The sequence below is a fragment of the Hesperophylax consimilis genome, chromosome 7 (genome assembly GCF_061612785.1).
Source record: "Hesperophylax consimilis isolate HC1 chromosome 7, BYU_Hcon_1.0, whole genome shotgun sequence".
Classification (NCBI taxonomy): Eukaryota; Metazoa; Arthropoda; class Insecta; order Trichoptera; family Limnephilidae; genus Hesperophylax; species Hesperophylax consimilis.
This window is the reverse complement of record NC_142842.1, coordinates 30,792,613-30,813,463: the sequence shown is the minus strand read 5'-3', so window position 1 is coordinate 30,813,463 and position 20,851 is coordinate 30,792,613. Positions and strand designations below refer to the sequence as shown.

At 37.2% G+C, this 20,851-nt stretch overlaps 1 protein-coding gene across 1 annotated transcript; it reads left to right on the top strand.

Moving 5' to 3' along the window:
* Positions 1 to 912: 912 nt before the first annotated feature.
* Positions 913 to 20,602, top strand: LOC149422625 (lipid droplet-regulating VLDL assembly factor AUP1-like). The gene is made up of 8 exons (XM_089633413.1): positions 913 to 1,300; positions 1,690 to 1,856; positions 3,772 to 3,884; positions 5,134 to 5,231; positions 7,416 to 7,549; positions 8,038 to 8,246; positions 16,555 to 16,750; positions 16,986 to 20,602. Exons 1-8 carry the CDS (start codon positions 1,260 to 1,262, stop codon positions 17,249 to 17,251), a joined length of 1,224 nt encoding a protein of 407 aa, XP_089489539.1. The 5' UTR covers positions 913 to 1,259; the 3' UTR covers positions 17,252 to 20,602.
* The last annotated feature ends 249 nt before the right edge of the window (positions 20,603 to 20,851 follow it).

The following is a 20,851-nucleotide window of genomic DNA, read 5'->3' as shown; positions in this document are numbered from 1 at the left end:
GGGATCTTAGAGTAATAATATACGTGGGGATGAAAGATTGCATTATTTCTTCTTTTGAAGAATGGACAATTATTATTATGATTATTTTTTTGGTAAACTAATGGACAAGATTTTTTATGCATAGCACAAAAGGTAACAATTATTTTTATAAGCAATAATTATTAGCCTGAAACACTCATCCACATTGAAAAATCTCCTGATAAAAGATACATGACGCCAACGGGACAAAAAATGTAATAAGCATTACTGTTGAATGTAACTCTAGTATATATTGAATTATTTCGCGGATAAGAGATAAGTCACCATAGCTCAGTGATCAGAGCTGTCGACCAGAAATCGAAAGGACACGGGTTCATGTCCCGTTGGCGTCATGTATCTTTTATCAGGAGATTTTTGTGGATGAGTGTTTCAGGCTAATAATTATTGCTTATAAAAATAATTATTTTTATGCTTTGACAGTATAAAAATATTGTTCTTGCCCTTTTTTGCATATGAAGTACCTACCTATCAAAATTCCAATGTACCATATTATTTTGCCGGCAACCCCCCCTTCCCCTTATGAGCGAAAAACGCTTCCTCCATAAATAAACTACGCTTCCTCTGTCTGCAACTATTTCTCCGATTAATACGATCACTGCCGTCTCTATACGATTCATACAGTGCAGCACTAAATTTTCATGAAATAAAAAAAAGAAACAAGTCACGAAACGCCACTTGAAAACGACAAAAGAAAAAAGTTATCAGCGAGAAAAATTAGAACTAACAAATCTACCCCATAATATTAATACAAAATATTTATTTCAACATTTTGTAATAAGCCTACTCCATGCCTACTCCGTGCCGTGAAGATCGCTGCTTGCAATGATTACAGAAATCTATGGTTTTGTGATATGTTGTTTCTGGTTTGAAGGTTTTCTCTAGTTCACTAGTTTTCTACAGTTTTCTAGTGCAACCCAAACCATTTCAGCGTAGTTTTGTATATTTTCACATTTTCCTGACAACTGTCTGTCTTTGTCCGGAAAAGCTGTTCAATTCTCTGATTTTTCATTAAAAAATCTCCTGCTGACCGCTTAGACAAAATTATTACGACAAAAATAAATTAACCATATTTAGCTAGCTGGCGACGTATGCTGCTGGCAATCTGTGTAGTTTGATATATTATCATACGTAAATATGTTTAGTAAATTTTACGTCAGGAGTCACAGTAAATACATCCATAAATTGTTGTAAAATACTGCTGTTATTTTGTAAACTTTAGCATGGCACAGACGACGTTAGAAGATTTAGTGAATGAGGAAAGGTAAGAATATTAATTTGTGAAAATTCGCTGAAAATAATTAAGGTTATTTAAAGTATGTCAATCTGCAATTATTAATTATTATCATCATTATTGATTTCATCCGATACATGCGTTATGAATTGATCAATATTTATATAATAACTTTTGTTTGTATGCTGTGATTCCAACACCTTTAGAGATTTTCAATGTTGTCACCAAAAAAACTGCATGTAGAAAGTTGAATTTTGTTCTTGTGTACATAGTAGATTTCCCGGTTTTTGCAAAGTGTATACCACATGTCATGTGTTTGTTTACTTCTTGGTGAAATCTGTATTTAGATTTGTCCACATCTAAACATTACAATGTATTTATCAACATTTAGCCCTCATTGACCTTTTACATCTTTTCAGGTTTCCTGATGACAATCTGCTCGGTGTCATCCTGTACTTTCCAGTTGGAACAGTTCTTGTAATAATTAGGTTATTAGTCGGAATCCTTGTTTGGTTGACGTCTGCAGTACTTCCAGAAATATCTTCAATCAGAATATTTATTACAAATTTCACATGCTTTACGTTAGGTAAGTTTCCGGTATATGCTGACTACGTGTGCCTAGTAAAATTTAACACTTTCCCGACATAATTACTAATTCCTGATGATCTCAAACTGTGCCCGTGGTATTGTTCTCAGGCGCAAAGCTTTCACTTAGAACAAATTTCACTTCGTTTCATTTTTACACTAAAAATAAATATGACATATTTATCAAAATATCCCACTTCGCGGCCATTTTACATCGTACTTTTGGCCGGGAACTTGATGGGAGTCGCTATATGCACAGCGACTAATCGACAGGGGGCGTGGCCAACATATCCGAGCATACCCGAAGTGAAGTATAGGTATAAAAGGGACACTTCTTTTGAATCACAAACCACGTTACACAAACTTAGCGTAGCCGCTAAACTAATTGAAAACTGGGATGTTTTTCTTGCCTGGACGCGAGCAGGCGGTATTAAGGGGACACTTTCTTTTGAATCACAAACCATGTTACACAAACCTAGCGTAGCCGCTAAAATAATTGAAAACTGAGATGTTTTTCTTGCCTTGACGCGAGCAGGCGGTATTAAGGGGACACTTTCTTTTGAATCACAAACCATGTTACACAAACCTAGCGTAGCCGCTAAACTAATTGAAAACTGGGATGTTTTTCTTGCCTTGACGCGAGCAGGCGGTATTAAGGGGACACTTTCTTTTGAATCACAAACCATGTTACACAAACCTAGCGTAGCCGCTAAACTAATTGAAAACTGGGATGTTTTTCTTGCCTTGACGCGAGCAGGCGGTATTAAGGGGACACTTTCTTTTGAATCACAAACCATGTTACACAAACCTAGCGTAGCCGCTAAACTAATTGAAAACTGGGATGTTTTTCTTGCCTTGACGCGAGCAGGCGGTATTAAGGGGACACTTTCTTTTGAATCACAAACCATGTTACACAAACCTAGCGTAGCCGCTAAACTAATTGAAAACTGGGATGTTTTTCTTGCCTTGACGCGAGCAGGCGGTATTAAGGGGACACTTTCTTTTGAATCACAAACCATGTTACACAAACCTAGCGTAGCCGCTAAACTAATTGAAAACTGGGATGTTTTTCTTGCCTTGACGCGAGCAGGCGCTATAAAGGGGGCACTTTCTTTTGTATCACAAACCATGTTACACAAACGTTTTAAAAAGGTTTGTTTACATTATATTATTACAACGCCATTTCTGACGTTTCGTTTCACCGCCCACCGCGTTTCACTGATTTTGCAACTCGGAACACCTCGGGTATGCTCGGATATGTTGGCCACGCCCCCTGTCGACTAGTCGCTGTGCATATAGCGAAATCAACATGGCCGCTTATTATTTGTTAATAAATGTCGATCTCAAACTATTTTCTGTTTCTTTTTTTCCATGTTTTTCCTTTATTATTTCAACTAAAATGAAGCATAATACGTTTGCCCCAAGGTAAGTTCATAATTACTTCTCATACCGTCGAGATTTGGCTTAATTTGACAATTTTAGCGCAAAAACAGTGAGGGCACTGATAGACAGCATGTTCCAAGTTTCCTAATTAGTTCCATTCACACAAAGCCCGCACAATGCGCTAAGCCGCTCCCAAGTAGCAAAAGGGCAAAATAAAGTGTACAGGCCTTCCCATCAATGTTCAAGCATTTATTAATTTTCTTATTGTTGTGGCTCAGCGCATTGTGCAGGCGTCATGTGAATGGCATCATTGATTTACTTAGGGTATTAACCAAAAAAATAGCTCTACAGCTGTTGATGGGGATATCTGAACTAAATATTCACCCATTGTCATAAAGCATTCTGCAGACCCTTCACTGTGTTCATACTTCAGTTTTTGATAAGTAAAAATCAGTAATTTAAGATGAATTTAATGTCAACTGTTGTGCACAAATTTTCTTATTGAATAATGTTTAAATGTATTCATTTTACAGGACTTTGTGTTAGGAATGAAGGACAGCGCGATGAAAAGGCCAGATTAATGGTGTCAAATTCCGTTTCAATATTTGATCCATTAGCTTTACATGTTTCTACATTGTGCATAAGTGTGAGTATATTTTAATATTTTATTCATTAAACCTTGGCATGCCAAGCTCCCGCGTCCTATTACTACCTTAGAGTACCAAGAGTAAAATGCCCAGCGGCCCACCGTGCGCAGGCTGACACTATTTTCATAATAACTTTTTTTTTTTCCAAAATTATGTCTTTGTAAATTGTACCATCTTGTTGTTCACAATAAAAATAAGTCATGCGAGGCTTTCCTGTAAATAAATACGGTATACTGCGCCCTCCTTTTACACGGATTCAAAATAACACGGTTCTACATTCCTTACACGTTCTGACTGACTAGTACAGTACGAACGTCTCAGTTTGTACTGTGCGCAGAGAATTATGCGAAAAGCAGGGCGGGAATCGCGTGCGGGGTGGGAAGTGCAGAAAGTGAATAATCTTTGTTACAATGTTTAAAGTATTTTTTTAACATAAAATTTTGATACAATAAACAATAATAAATTTTATTTTTTGATATCCTGAATTTATTTTTATACAAGGAAACCTATCCACCATTATTTTAGTATTTTTATTTACATGGTTGTATCCACCATGTAAAAAAGGGAGTCTACGATTTTTAAAAATCAGAATTATGTATGACATTTGACACGGAATTTGCAACGCGCTTTTTCATGGATAAAGTAAATATATTTGCAAAAGAAGAAACGATAAGCTAGATTAATATTAAGATACATTGTTTTCTTGCCAAGCAATAAAATATATTTTAGTATGCTAGGAGTATTTTTTAAGGTTCAAGATACCATAAAATCGATACAAATGCGGTGAGTTACTAGCATATTCGCTACGGATACGCTGGCATGCAACGGTACAAAACGTCAGATATCTGCCTGCACATTAATCGTCTTAGGACTGGTATTTCAGGATAATATTTGGTTGAATTAAAGTGGTTTTTGGCATTTAGTTTTAGTGTAACCATCAAGTACCGGATACCAAGAACTATTTAGCTTATCCCCGTCTTCTCTACTATCGTCATCCATATTTAATATGAAGGTTTTTTTTTAATTTTCTAAACGCTGAAAACCACATTAATTAATCAAATTATTATTCTGAAAGACCCGGGCCTGAGAAGATTGACGGGCGTACACCTCTATATACATAAACACAATGTACACATCTGCCCTGATGATGGACACTGTAACTCTGTCTGAAACGTTGGCTAAAGAAGGAGAATAACCCGAAAATGAATCACAATAAGAAGTAATATACTTATTATGGTATTTTTGCAGCCAAGTAAATGGGATCTGCCCCCACCGCTGGCCTGGGCCCTGGGAATCAGGCATATGGGATCTCCATCTTCCAATGAACAGTTCCGTGAGGCTGTCAAGTGAGTACCTTTCATCTCTATTTATAATTAACCCCCAAGAGACGGGTAAAATTTAGTAAATTTCTCAAATCCAAATATAACATTGAAAATTATTATCTAAATAATAGGCACACTTCTACAATATAGACGTTTTTAGTTTGGAATATTCATTGACAGTAAGCGCAAAACACCGCTACCAAGTATAATATAAATTCAATTACTTGCCACCATTGTCTGGAAGGAATGTCACCATTCTACACTAGAAATCAGATAAAAGAATTCATCAAGTAATTTACTGAATTAATGTCATTTTTGCAATGAATCTAAATTTATTTTTATGTTTAAGTTGTTTAGTATTGAACAATGATTAAAAAACAAATAAGTTCTGGAATATATTTCAATTTACTCAGCATGGCGACCCGTGTACTTTCTGAAATAATCTGCTCTAAACAAGGATTTTAAACCTGATAAAAGTAAATCTTATTTATATAGGGTTTCCGGAAACTCATAGTACAAGTGGAAAACTGGTGAATATTTGCAGCATTATTTTTTTTTTACTTGACCTTTCGTTTTAGAATAAATCGAGTCCGAAGTTGGAATTTTTTAGGTCAAATTTGAAAAAATCGGTTGCTAGAGGTTAATTTCAGCTGTTTAATGTCGTTTAAAATGCGTCAAAGCGTAAACCCAGCTCCAAAAGTTTTCTAACCTATTACTTGCCGAATAAGTTGGAAAAAAGTTTAAAAAAAATCCTGTATATTTTAGTCCGCAATATATATATGTAAGTACCTATATTTTTTGACATATCGCAGTTATTAAATGCAATTTTTCTTCTAATCTCATAGCATAATTACCATGGAACAAAGAAGAACACAAGTAATGCTATGTGAGCGTGTTTCGGGATCCGAAAGTCTGGCCAATCATGTTTTAAATTTCAAATACAGAATTGTGTTTCATCCATAGAGCTATACAATTAGAGCCGCTATTGCATACTAATATTTTGTCGAAACGTGTTCCACTAGCGATAATCGGTGCCCACTGTGCATAACGGTTTCTTTTCTGATTCTGTAGTTTCACATTCAGTTTATCAGTTTACTGTTATATCACGCTTTAATTTTTTTTGAATAAATTTTGCTATCTCACTAGGTCCATTCTGTTCTTAAAATCCATGTAAAAGCCCAGCTGGGCGTAAAACCAAATAAAATAAAAAAACATAACTTTGGTTTCCCTTCAAATCTAAATATGGAAGGCATTTCTATTGTGTATTATGTATCTTCTCAGTGATTATTACACTATTTGTTGCATTGTTGTAGCACTCCTGAGGTGATTTTTAACAAAAACGGCGCTATACAAATCATCCGGATATTATTTTTATTACATAAATTATCCAAGTACATAAAAATAGTATCATCTGCGCTGCACACAATAAATAATTCTTTTAACCCTTCAGGTTTTTAAATATTTTTACCAAAGTTCAGTCCCAACGACGTTGTGAATTTTCTTGAAATTTCGGAATACTCCCGAGGTATATAAAATGTGCAACGTATTACTTATTTTTGAAGTTGTCGTTAAAGAAATACTCTTTTAGAAACTAGATTAAATTTTCTTTGAAATATAAATATGAAAAAAACATGGATCTTTCTAAAAAATATTTTTTTAATATCAAACATGAGAATGTTCACAAAAAACTTAAAAGGACATTTTGACTCGGAATGTCCATAATTTAGAAAGAATTCGATATTTATAGAAAATATTCCTTTTGTGTAGGTAATAAGTAAAAAAAACTGTCACTTCACTTTTTATACCATTTATACAATAAAAAAATATAAATAATTTTTTAAATTTCCACTGTTAATGAAAAAATGCCGAAATTCGTAACCATGCACTTTGACAATTTAAAAAAATTTTATCCATGTAATATTGTAAAAATATTTCATACAAACTGTAAAGAATAATTATTTATCTTTCCAATGGTGAACATATCACATATTAATAAATTATAGAAAAAAAGAAAAAAATATTTTCATAATGTATTGACGCCCCGGTCAGATCTGTCCTTTAGAGGCTATAATGGAATATGATGTTTGTGGCTAGTAATGTCCTTCCGAGGCCTGAAGGGTTAATTGATTTTTCATTTTTTTATACTAGTCTTTCAAATTTAACAATCAACACCTACCACTTAATTACTACTTCATTTTTTATTTTCAGAAAAAAGTTTGCAGACATCCCCAATATCCCAATGGCTGCCCAGCCAGAGGGCTGCCCCACCAGCGGCAAAGGGCTCCTCAAATTCAGCGAGTGGCCCTTCATGCTATATGACAAGGTGCAACCGGTAGCCATTGGTAATTCAACAATTATTTACATCAATTATCAATTTGTTTTTTCTCTTGTTTCATTGGTGACCATTTTCGTGGTCACTAACCTGAGCTGTGGCTATTTTTTTCAGGTGACTATCCGAATGGTGTCTTTCTTTTTAGGTCATTTTCTGAATGGTGTCTTTCTTCAAGGTCATTTTCCGAAGGGTGTCTTTTTTCCGGTTGTAAATATTTCTGAGGTCATTCATTATAATAAAGTTGTGAGAATTTCTGAGGGCATTATAATTTCATTTTGAATAATTCTGAGGTCATTTCATCGAAGTTGGGACTATTTCTGAGGTCACTATAACCGAGTTATGATTGTTTCTTAGGTCACTGCGAATGAGTTGTGACTTTTTCAGAGATTACTATATATATCAAAATTGTTACAAAATTGGTCATTATTTACCTAAGAAAACTCTTTTGCTTTTTATAGAAAAGTTTATTTTAAAAATTATGATTTCGTTTCTTGTCAGACGTACGAAGATGGTTTGGCAACGTCACCACCGCCTCCCTAAGCCACTGGTCCAGTGATGGCTTTGCATGGACCGACCTGTTCTGGTTCCTCTGGAGTCCTTACACCGTCTTCACCGTGCACTTGCTGCCCACCGTGGAGAGGATTGACAAGGAGACCACCGAGGAGTTTGCCAATAGGGTCCAGAAGGTTATAGCCGATTACTTGAAGGTTTGTTTGCTCTGTTTATTTATTATACAATTATTGATAAGGAGACGGTCTTCGTAGAATCTGAACTCAAGCTATAGATCCCATGTTTTTCATATTCCCTTGACAGTACAGTTGTATCAAATACAAATCTCTAAATTGTATAAAACGAAGTCGCTATCCGCGTCTGTCTGTTTGTGCGCATAGTTATTCTAAACTTCGCATATATATATTTTTTTAAGGGCGGTGACGGTTTACACGTAGTTCCCGTGAGCACTTAGGCCATAGGCCCATTGTGCTATCTCCCATTTTACCTCATTCCTTGAACAGTCACCCAGTCCCTTTTATAAAGTTCACCAGGGTTGTTATTGAGTATGTGGCTATGTCTTCTGGTTCTACTGTATGTCTCCCCAGGTATCTTACCTAGTTCCCACCAGGGCAGGACATTGGCACCATAGGTGAATTGGAGTCTCTTCATCCTCTTCATATTTCCTGCATCTATTGGTGTTTTCCACTCCCAATATCTGCATGTGTCTCCTGAGATGGCAGTGTCCCGTTAGTAGTCCTACCAGTTCCCTCAGCGAGTTTCTATTTTATTTATTTTATTTTATTAGGAACATTAACAGGTTTATAACATAACATGCATAGAGAGAGAGAAAAAATAAGTAAAAGAATTAGGTTACAACCCAATAACCAATGTTCACATCATGCAATAAAGATAAAGAAGGTTAAAAAGCAATAAACAAACAAAGAAAACAAAGAAAGGTCAAAAACAAAGAAATGTTAAAAACAAGGAAATAATAAGAGAAAATGTATATATATATATATATACACGTATAAACACATACATACATATATATATACATACACATGCATATACACATATAAATACATACGTACACACATACATATACATATCTCTCCATATCGAGTAGTTTCTTGGTTCGTCTAGGGTCTGGTCCTTTTATGAGTACTTTGGATTGTCTCATTCCAGCTGCCCTCTCCCATTCTCTGCAGTGCTGGGATTTGACCCACCTATCAATAATAATAATAATACTTGGATGACTTGTATAGAGCCGTTTTTGTGCAAAAACACCTCAAGGGCGCTGACATGTAATTTTGTGTGGCAAGCTGCTACTCCTGCGGCCGGCTCGAATCCTACAAGTGGTGCTTTCGCCCCTTTCCTTGCTAGTTTGTCAGCCCGCTCGTTGCCCTCAATACCTTTATGTCCTGGTACCCAGATTAGGGTTATTGTATTGATGGTAACGAGTTCTGTAAGAACAGTCCTGCATTCCATCACCAGTCTGGAGTCGCATCGGTTACTTCCCAGTGCCATTAGGGCCGCCTGGCTATCAGAACATATCCTTATGTTCTTATTCCTGTACCCGATTCGTATATTCTCCTGTGCGCAGGACAAGATGGCTTCCATATCAGCTTTGAACACAGTACAGTGTGTTCCTAGAGGTATACTGAGTTCCCTCTTGGATCCCTGCAGACAGACTCCGGCCCCCGTTCTTTCCTCCATCTTGGGACCTATCTGTGAACCAGATAAGTTCCTGTTTAGAGGTAGGACCTGGAACCGTGTCCCATTCCTCCCTTGTGGGGTAGATCACCCCAAACTGCCGTCTGAAGAAGTATTCGGCTTGTTCTTGCTCTGCTTCATTCCAGCTGTCGGGCTAATTGCCCTCAGTCTTGTTCCAATCTCTGTATGACTGTTTTTGGGCAGCTCACCTCTCCATTGACCTTTGCATTGTAGCCTGTAGGCCGCCGCCATCGCCACCCCCTCTATTTCTAGGTAGGTTCAGGAGTACTCCCATGGCTAGTATTGGAGTGGTTCGCATAGCTCCCATGATTCCTCTGCATGTGAGTCCCTGTATGTGATTGAGTGTGACCATCACTGTTTTCAGTGTTGTTCTCCTACACCAGACTAGGGCTGCATGCATGATCCTTTGTTTTACAACGGCTGTGTATAGCCATTGCATCATTTTAGGATTGAGTCCCCCCCACGTTCTACCGCAGATCCGCCTAGTTGCCCACATTAGCGAACATGCCTTTCTGCCCACAGATTCCACCTGGTTTTTCCAGCTCAGTTTGGCATCTATGATGACTCTGGGGTACTTAACTGTGTTCGAGGGTTCTAACTCCTTTCCATAGAAGGTTGGATTGTTCCATCCCTCTAGTTTTCTTTTGCGTGTGAAGATTACTAGTTCTGTCTTGTCTGGATTGACCGACAGCCCTGTTTCTTCACACCATTCTTCCACTGTTGCCAGTGTTGATTGTATGGGGCCTCTGGTTGTGTCTGCATCCCAACACCTTCTATGGTCGCAGTCTCATCCGCATACCCTTGTGTATAGGGGCCCCTGTTTTTGGATGAGGTTGTTCACCACTAGGCTCCACAGGAAGGTTGACAAGACACCTCCCTGTGGACACCCCCGTGTCACCAGTACTCTCATGATCACCTCACCCCTTGTCACCGCAAGTATCCGGCCTGTGAGCATGTTCTTCAGGTTTTGTCGAGTCCATGTCTTTCTGCCGCTTCATCAATGGATTTAATAGTGGTGCAATTAAATGCTCCCTCTATATCCAGAAAGAGTACAAACACAAGTTCCCCAGTCGCCTGCTCCAGTTTGTATGCCAACCTGTGCAGTGCTTGTGGAGGGGTTGTACTCTCAGTGCCCCGTCCCTTATGTGCCTATCCATTGTCTTCAGAAGGAAGGAGGTGAGACTAATTGGACGGAATGCGCCTGGTTGGTCGTTGTCGGTTCTCCCAGGTTTAGGTATGAACACTACCCACGTTTTCCTCCATGATATGGGGATGTATTCGAAGGCGCCACTGTCCCACTCCTTACCTTCCAGTGTAACTCGGGCTGGTGGTGGACCAGTGTCACCTGCTTCTAACTTTTTGTAACAGGGAAAGTGTTTTCCCAGCAGTTCCTCCAGCTCCTCCTCCCACTTATTGGTGAAGCTTTCATCTGCTTTCCGGAATGGGCCTTTGGCTGCCCCTGGGTCTTTAGCAGGAATTTTTTGAATCCTTGCTGCCTGCGGGATGGTTCACCTCCCCACAGTACTTCTTCCAGTACCTTGTACGGTCCCCGTTTGCTTCCGGTCTGATCCTGATTTTTGAGTCCCCGCACGACTGTCTTTCAAGGTCCCTGGATGTCCCCATTGACTTTTAAAGTCCCTGGTTGCTCCCGGTATCCTCTCTGTAGTCGACAGCTGCCTCCAGAGGTTCCCGGCTTTACCTTACCGGTTCCCTGTGCAAGAGGTCCTTGGTTGGAACCCTGGGACCTTTAATCCTTGTTGTATTTTCTCCTCGCAACCCCACTGACTTTTATTGATGCGGATTTTCCCCACGTCATCCGAGGGAGTTCACCGCATCTTTCTCCGTGGTGGCTGTTGGACAGTACTCCTTTACATCCTCTCTTCTTTCCCGGTTCATCGAGGGGCCCGGTTGGAGGTGGGGGTCCTTACAGGAGTTAGTTTGCAGGTCCCGTGAGGGTCCCTGGGTTCATGACACTGTTTCCCAGTGCCATTCAGCCCTAAGCACGGTAGCTAACACCTTAGCTTGGGATGCCTATTGCAGGTTGTGTTTCCACTCCCTGAGCGATGGGTTCGCCACACTCCCCACGCTTCAAAACACGCATAGGATTTTGAAAGGTTTTTCATTTAGAGAATTTCTTCCGGAAGGTTTATATATATATATATAATAAAATTCAGCATGCATATGTTTGCGCTTGCAAACGTAGAAAAGTAGTCAAAGTTTGTTCTTATTAGTGACATGAGTGTTTAGAAAGTGGTTTGAATGGTAGAAGAAATCAGGTATGCCCGAGGAATACTTAATGCGATATCTCTGCACCGAAATGAAATACAGAGTCGATGTAATGTAGTTTTTCAACATTGTGGTATAAAGTAGTATATGGTGGAAGAAGTCGGAGACGCCCGAGAAAGACATAAACAATGGTGAAGCATTGTGCATAAGTCATTGGGTGAAATGTTCAGGAATCGCCTAAACGTGATTGTGATTGCCATTCAATAACCAATCTACTTTTAAAAATTATAAACTATTTTGTAGTGCATTTTTATAAGCTTACACATAGTCGACAATACTAAAATAAACTAATTTTTAACCAGTCAACTGCTTTTCACGCTCTTAAGAAAAAAATTACCACTGTAAAACACATTTCCCAAATCAAAACACTATGTATCCTGCACATACTAATAATACTGCCTTACTAATAAAAGAGTTTTAAATTTTATTTATTAGTTGTGCCAAATTTAATACACGTTTCTTATAGTCCAGTCAGTGGGGGATAAAAAAGGGCTCCACCTTGCAAAAGGTTAGGTAGTAGCGATTTTCACATATGTTGTTAAGATTGGGACTCTAAAGAAAAAAAAAAGTTTTCGACCTTGGGGGGGTCGAGCTCGATCCGCCATCTTGGATTGAAGGTGCCAAAATTTGGTTTTTTCAAAATAATTATGAAGTGGTTGATTTTACAACCAATTTGTTAAAGGCAAACTTAAAGACAACTAAATTACCTACATTTTTTGTTGAAAGTTTTTTTTTGTAAGTCTAATAGGTAACGAGTTACAGCGGTTGAAAGAAGAAAATTTTGACAAAAAATTGTAAAACTCCAGTTTTCTTGATGAATTTTGTACGAACATATTACACAATATCATTTTAACGTATTTCTACGTTACAATATACTTATATAGCATCATCCGTGTGCTCGATGACGTTGATTTGTTATAGTGGGATCCTAGTCTACAGCTGACTTGGCAACACTAATTGAGTCCTGGTTACAGGACGTTGCCTGGATGCTCGGTCACTCCCCGTATCACTCGATACGATCAAGACTTGAAAAAGCTGTTGGATTGGTTTTCTCAGCATTGTCCCTTCCCCGAAATCAATTCACTTCTTTCTATCAGTACTGGAATTGTCGGGGATGAAAAGATTTATTGACATTTATCCAGAGAAATAGGTACCGAGAGGATATCGAACATGGTTACCACGTCTGAAATTTTTGAATATATAAAATTTAAACGTAAGGACAAAGTTATTCCATTAGTAGCAGTCAACAGCAGCATCAAGGTTGGCGAAACAACTATTTCCATCAACCCGCTAATGTTGTTCCAGAGAATGTGTATTGTGAAGAAATCCGACGAAGAATTGAAGGATTTCCTTAAATTCGAACTCGCCCCATTTCCTTTGTCGCTTTTCACTGAAGAAGGAATGCGCAAAGGTACGAAATCATCATGTTATGGTGTTTTCGAACAACTTCCAGAAGGCGTGCAACTTGAAGGTAGCAAAATTAATGTTGTGGATGGAGGATATCTTTTACATAAAGTTGTATGGAATCGGAATGATTATTTTGGGTCAATTTGCGAGAAGTACGTTCACTATGTAAGAAATCACTATGGATCACATGCAGTCATTGTTTTCGATGGATATGCGCTTGATGATGGTGAAAAAAATACGATAACCGCAGAAAGACTTAGCCGATTGAAGAAGCACATGTCTGCAGATGTTCTTTTCAACGAAACAATGCCAGTTCAAGTTTCACAAGAACGATTTTTAGCCAATGAAAATAACATAGTCCGTCTGATTTCGATGCCTACAAAGCAATTTATACAGGATGATTTTACAGTTAAGCAGGCTGAAGAAGATGCTGATGAGTTGATTGTCAATACTGCAATTTTCTTGTGTTCATCATATGACGCTGTTTTCATTATTGGCGAAGACGTTGATCTCCTAGTTCTGCTGACAGCATTAGCACCACCCAAAAGAAGTATATATCTTCGCAAACCCGGGAGAGGCAAAACTTTTGAAAGACTGTATTCCGCGAATAGTGTGAAATACAAAGAGGCGGATGAGAATATTCTGTTTCTCCATGCCTTTAGCGGCTATGATACAACATCGTCCTTCTTCAACCAAGGAAAAACAAAATTTTGTTCGCTTGTGCAAAACGACACAAGACTCAATGCCATGATAGGAATCTTCAAACAACATGATGCAACACCAGAAGACATAGCAGTTGCAGGAAAACGCTTTCTTGTTGCTTTGTACGGGGTTGACATGGATAAGGAAACCTTGGAAGAAGTCCGCTACAAACGTTTCGCAAAGTCGACAACAAAAAGCAAATTCAATCTTGCCTCTTTGCCACCAACGAACGACGCTGCACGGTAACATGCATTTAGAACGTACCATCAAGTCCAAAAATGGTATGGAATCCAAAAAAATCCAGAAAACTGGGGCTGGAAACGTGACACCAACGGGCTTGTTCCAGTAAGAATGACAAAGAAACCAGCACCCGAGACTTAATTCAAATTTATTTCATGCAATTGTAAAAAAGGATGCGGCGTTGCATGTAGCTGCAGGAAAGCTGGATTGAAGTGTTCTATTGTATGTGGGTGCTGTAATGGTCAAACATGCCGAAATTCGCCAGAGGTTCACATCGATGTCGAGGACGAAGAAGAAGAGATTTTGTCAATGGAAGCCCAGAATCTCAGTATCACAGGCAATGCGTTAGATGATGACATTGATGACGAAGACTGTTATTAAGTAACATAATTTATAGTAACATAATTCATAGTAATGTAACATAATTTCGAAATCTACCATCGCTGGTATATCTGTGGAGTAGACCTACTGGCGATACAACAATAAAAAATGCGCCATGTTCTCTACCTCATCGTGGTGTGGAAATGAGTTAACAAAATTATTATAATTATGTAATGAATAACCCGAAAAAATTACAAAGTTGGGAATTTCATCATTTTTTAGAAAAATATTCACATTTCCGCCACTTTAACTCGTTACCTATTAGACTTACAAAAAAAAACTTTTCCACAAAAATTGTAGGTAATTTAGTTGTCTTTAAGTTTGCCTTGAACAATTTGGTTGTAAAAACGACCACTTCACAATTATTTTGAAAAAAACAAATTTTGGCACCTTCAATCCAAGATGGCGGGTCGAGCTCGACCCTCCCAAGGTCGAAAACTTTTTTTTTTCCTTAGAGTCCCAATCTTAACAACATATATCAAAATCGCTACTACCTAACCTTTTGCAAGGTAAAACTCCCCACTGACTGGACTATTAGTAAAGCTGACAGTTTTTACATTTGGGAAATGTGTTTTACAATATTTTTACTAGATAAAATCTGTCTGTCAACGGATATACAGTGTTTGGTTGCACACAAATAATGGTTTACAGCCAAAAAAGAAACAGTACAACCAAAATTACTTATGCAGTATTGGTATTTGGGACGGTCGAGTAGTCCAGTTCCTTTATCCTTTCCGTTGCCAACCAACATCTCCGAGCGTACTACCCTGCATGTATTCGTTAGCTTAACCATTCGAGCGATTTTTGGCATACTATGCAAAGTTTGCATAAACGTTTTGAGCGATCCCTTGCCGTAGCGTGCCAAATTGTGCCAAAAAAACCTAAAAATATGGGATAAATGGTGATATCTAGATGGATGGAATTGCTGTGGCTGAAAAGAAAATTTATTTATTTTGTATTACATAGCCATATGATAACATGCGTGACCCCTCGTGGTAACATAAGTTTTGTTTTGCATCCTGGCACATCGAAGGTTAATAAAATTCACTGTGGGTGTCAGTGGGTTTTTGGCGGCTATGTCTCCTGGTTTCACAATGTGTCTTCCCACTTTCCCAGGTTTCTGAGCCTTCTTCCTATCAATCACTTATAAAATCACTGAATTCCTTGAAAATATTTTTTGAACTTGAAAAAATCATCAATTAAGAATTATGAGAAAGGTTACAGATGGTGATTTCTGTATTAGGAGTTTGCTAGTTCAATTATCACCACTTTCACATGTGATTGCATCGGGTGGAAATTTTTTGTTGGGTTTGAGTTAAAAATTGGGGATGCGGATTTGGGTACCGCCGTCCTGGGAACCATTTATTGGATAACCAACACCTCTATCACAGGTCGCCCCATGTGGTTCACAACGTTTGATTTAACCGGGGTGCCCGGGTTCATTGGGGGAGGTGTGTTCAGGGTACGCCTGCCCACCACATATATGGCGTGCCAGATCGGAAGAGGCTGGTTTGGGCGTGGACCCTTTTGATGTCTTCAACTTGTTTCTCGAACCATCGCATCGCGCCGCAGCGGGAGGGATATATTTATACGTCACTCCTGGACACACTGATCCCTAGATTCCTACCCACCCCTCATCCCTTTTTCCTTCCCAGAACTTCCTCTCCTTCTTTCTCCTAAAAAAGATCTTCCACGCAGCATCCCTAAAAATGACGTAGGCCCTGATGAAAATAATTTTGGATTAATGTAAAAAAAAATCTTTTCATTATTCAGGTGGAGGCCACCCAGTATAGCTGTGCGGAGGTGCGCTCGCTGGTGGCTTCTCGAGAGGCCGGGCCAGCTCCGGCCCGTAGTGGGCCCGGCCAGTCCGGCCCCTCGGGTCAAGGCCGGCCCGACCTGAGGCGCATGGCGGCCCAGGTCAAGGAGGTCCTGCCCAGCGTGCCATTGTCCGTCATTATCAAGGATCTAGGTTAGTTATAAATTAACATTTTTTTCCTGTTTAGAAATTGAGAATTGAAATGAATTGTTGACTGAAAGTTTTAAGGAATCCGTGCTTCTAGTTGTAGGCAACGAATATCAACATTCAGGTGATCTTGCACTTATCTCCTGATACAATTTTCACAAGAAGATATGTGTGTATTACAATGGTACATTTTATTATGCAAATTAAATTAATGAACTAAATATCAAAACATTGATTACAGGCAGGACAAGGAGCGTAGACGTCACCCTCTCCAACATCCTGGAAGGCACCATCCCTTACACCCCCGAGGAGCCTTCCTCTCCATCCTCTAGTGCCCCCGCCACCTCCGCCCCCTCCGCAGGTCCGGCCCCCGTGTCTACCGCCGCTTCCTGCTTCCCCAAGACGGCACAGGGCCGGATGCTGAGCTTCCAGGAGCGCAAGGCACAGCTGATTCAGGAGTCCCGGAAGAGGTACTGCGAGAAAAGGGGTATCACCCACCTGCTGTAACACTAAGGATAGGTACTTGCCCAATTTCAACCACAGATATGAGAAGTGTAAAGATATGTACCGTTCCAATTTCAAACACATATTAATGAGAAGTGTAAAGATATGTACCGTTCCAATTTCAAACACATATTAATGAGAAGTGTAAAGATATGTACCGTTCCAATTTCAAACACATATTAATGAGAAGTGTAAAGATATGTACCGTTCCAATTTCAAACACATATTAATGAGAAGTGTAAAGATATGTACCGTTCCAATTTCAAACACATATTAATGAGAAGTGTAAAGGTACTTGTACAATTTTAAATCATGGATATTGTAGATACGTTCCCAATTTCATCTACGGATACGAAAAGTTTTGAGATATTATGTACTGTTCGGATTTCAAACACAATTACATTATACGAGAAGTGAAAAGATACTTGTTCAATTTTAAATCTTGGATATGTAGGTACTTGTCCAATTTCAAACACAAATAGATTAGAGAAGTGTAAAAAAACTTGTACATTTTTAAACCACGGATATGAAAAGTGAAAAGATACTTGTACAATTTCAAGCACAGATATGATGAGAAGTTTAAAGGTACATACTTGGCAAATAGAAAATCTTGGATAGATTCGTGCCCGATTTCAAACACAGTAATAAGAATTTTTAAGCTACTTGATGATATGAGAAGCGAATGGGCACTTTAGCAATTTCGGGAAAATTGTGAAATTAATTATAAAGCCATAACAGTAACACAACAACATTTGCACAACAATGCAGCTGTACTTCCATTACAGTGGGAGATGGATTAGTTTTTTTTTTAAAGGGTTTTGGTAATTTCATACATTTTTTTTTTGTAAAATATACTTTTCACTCCTCATATCTTTGGTTATATTATTGTTTTTTATGGCATGGCAACATTCACCGCTTTGCCATTCTAAATTCAATATTTGCCAGTGTGAAAAATCACTATTTTTATTTGCGCGTTGGCGATATTGTAAATTCCTCTCTTATTTATTTCTAAAATTCTTATCAAAATTCAAGTAGATCTCAAATGCCTAATTTTTATTAAAATATCATAGGAATTTTAAACTGTCGGCTTTATTACACAAAATAATCTTAATTTTGACATATTTATACAAATATTTTTTAAGATAAATATTTCACAATTTCAAATATATAATAATAATAGGTATGTCAAAGTTTATAAAAAAAATCTCCCGGTAGGAATAAGGAATTAAATTAATTTAAAGATTATTTAAAAAAAATGGTTTATTGTTATATTTTTATAAAATACTATCCTTTTTTATTGTTCAACTTTTGTTTGAAAAGAACTAGAGAAATATGGACTGAGACAACTTTAAATATTAACCTGAGGTTTTAAAACTCACTAACCAGGTTTAGAGCAATCCTACATTTCTTTATCAATTATGATAATATTTTATAATAGGTTGCAAAATTAGAGTTGACCCAAACAACACACTTAGGATTGGTGTATATGTACACTCTTTTACAGTTATTTCAGTGATTTGTGAAACATCACTGAGAAAGAGTTGCTTATGCCCAGTTATTATTTTCAGCGAAAAAAGGGCGACAAATGCATACCTTAAATTTAAAATGTGTTTTTTTATAAGAATTTTCTTTCCTGAAGTTGAATATGAAGTTTGAAACATGCTGTACGCAAACAATTCATCTGTGCGAGTACTGTGTTCGCCTCAACTCTCACTGCTATACCTGATAAAGCCTTCATCATTATCTGTTTTAGTTTCACCATAAATGAATTCTGTCACTGAAAAACCTAATATTTTCATTTTAAACATGGGACACATATTTTAATACAAATTCAAACATTTGCAAATACAGTGAAACCCTCTTATAAGGTTCCCACATAAAAAGTATTTTCCGATCCCATGTAAAACCTTATAAGAGAGTTTTACTGTAGTTATGAAATTATTCTTTATCAATTAATAGAAGATAGATGATTGGTTAGTTGTTTTTGTTTAAATTTATTTTTCCCCAACTTGTATATTAGTATTAACTTTTCCCAGTTGAATTATTCTGACCTCAAATAAACCCCAAAATTCAGGAGAGTAATATTAATTAGAATCATTATAGCTGAATCCCAATTTGTTTTTAATTCTTATTGAAAACGTAACTTACTGTACTTCTATTAAATCAGCTTCTTCAATAACTGTACAGGCAAATCATTTTAAAGAGCGCAAGTTTAAATGTATTTGTGCACATCGAAAGTGGTTCAGATTGGTTTGAAATGTTTGGAACACCCGCCTGCAGTCCCCTCTTATCCGCTGCATTCCTACGATAGATACAGTACACCACTACACAAGAATCTCTTTAAAATGATTCTACTGTATATTCTTATTTTATTTCTCAGTTATCTACTAAGAGATAAAATAAACCTTTTTGCTTAATGCAAAATTTAGTTTGAGGTGCGTATTACTGTATACTGTATCACAATATCCAAGTTCATTAAACGCGAGACGTATTTTAAGGCTGCGTATAAACAGGAGAAAAAATGTGCGAGCCGAACCATGAATTATGGGAAAGGAACGAAGCACCCGCAAGTTGTGTTGCAAGTTTGCGGTTGCTTCATTCCTTTCCTATAATTTGTGGTTCGGCTCGCATATTTTTTCTCCTTTTTATACACAGCATAAGAAGTTCTTATTGATTTACAGATAAATTCTTATTAAAAATGATTGCACATTAAAATAAATAAATCATAAACTCGGGACTGAAATGAATTACTCAATTTATTGATAACTAATAATTATTGATCTGTTTCTCTTGGATTTTTGGGAGAGAAATTTTCTTTAATAAAATGTTCTTATTTTTTTACATACTTACTAAAACCCTTTCTCACACCGTATTGTTACAAGAAAAAAAAAAAGATTAAAATAATGTAAACTCGATTTTATTAAGAAGTACTTGTAACCTGTTTATAGTACCCAATTATGTACACGATTTGAAATCTGCATTATTATTTGTAACATTGTATTAAAGTTTGTATTAAAGCTTTAGAAATGTCATAAATAAGCATTCCAGAATACAAAATTAGTAATTTGTTAAAATATTTTATCTATTCAACACAACTTTATGCAAATAAATAAAAATGCCAACTTTTCACGTCCAAAATTAGAAGTTTTTTAAGAAGTATTTCTCACCTTTTTTGTTTTATGCGGTAGTTCGATGAATTGTTTCAACCGAATTTTTCTCACAGCGGTTATTTTTTTTGTTATTATTTGGAACGACTTACGAAGGAGTCGAATTTGATTCTAGGAAAGGTGTTATTTCTTATAAGTATTGTAATATTGTATTTTTAAAATCTATTTTCGTTGAAAAATAAATATTTAAATGTATATATACATAAACTTTTTTAATTCCTCAAACTGCTATGTGATGTTGAAGAGATGAAAGAAAAAAAAACTAATTGCATTTATAAATAATTTTTTACTCATAATACAAAAAAACATGAAAATATTTTATTTCTTGTACAATCCATTGAACATAAAATGATTAGCTTGAATGTACATAACTTGCACAATAATACTTAAAATAGATAATCAAAGTGACTAGATTAAAAATAAACAGTGAATTCTC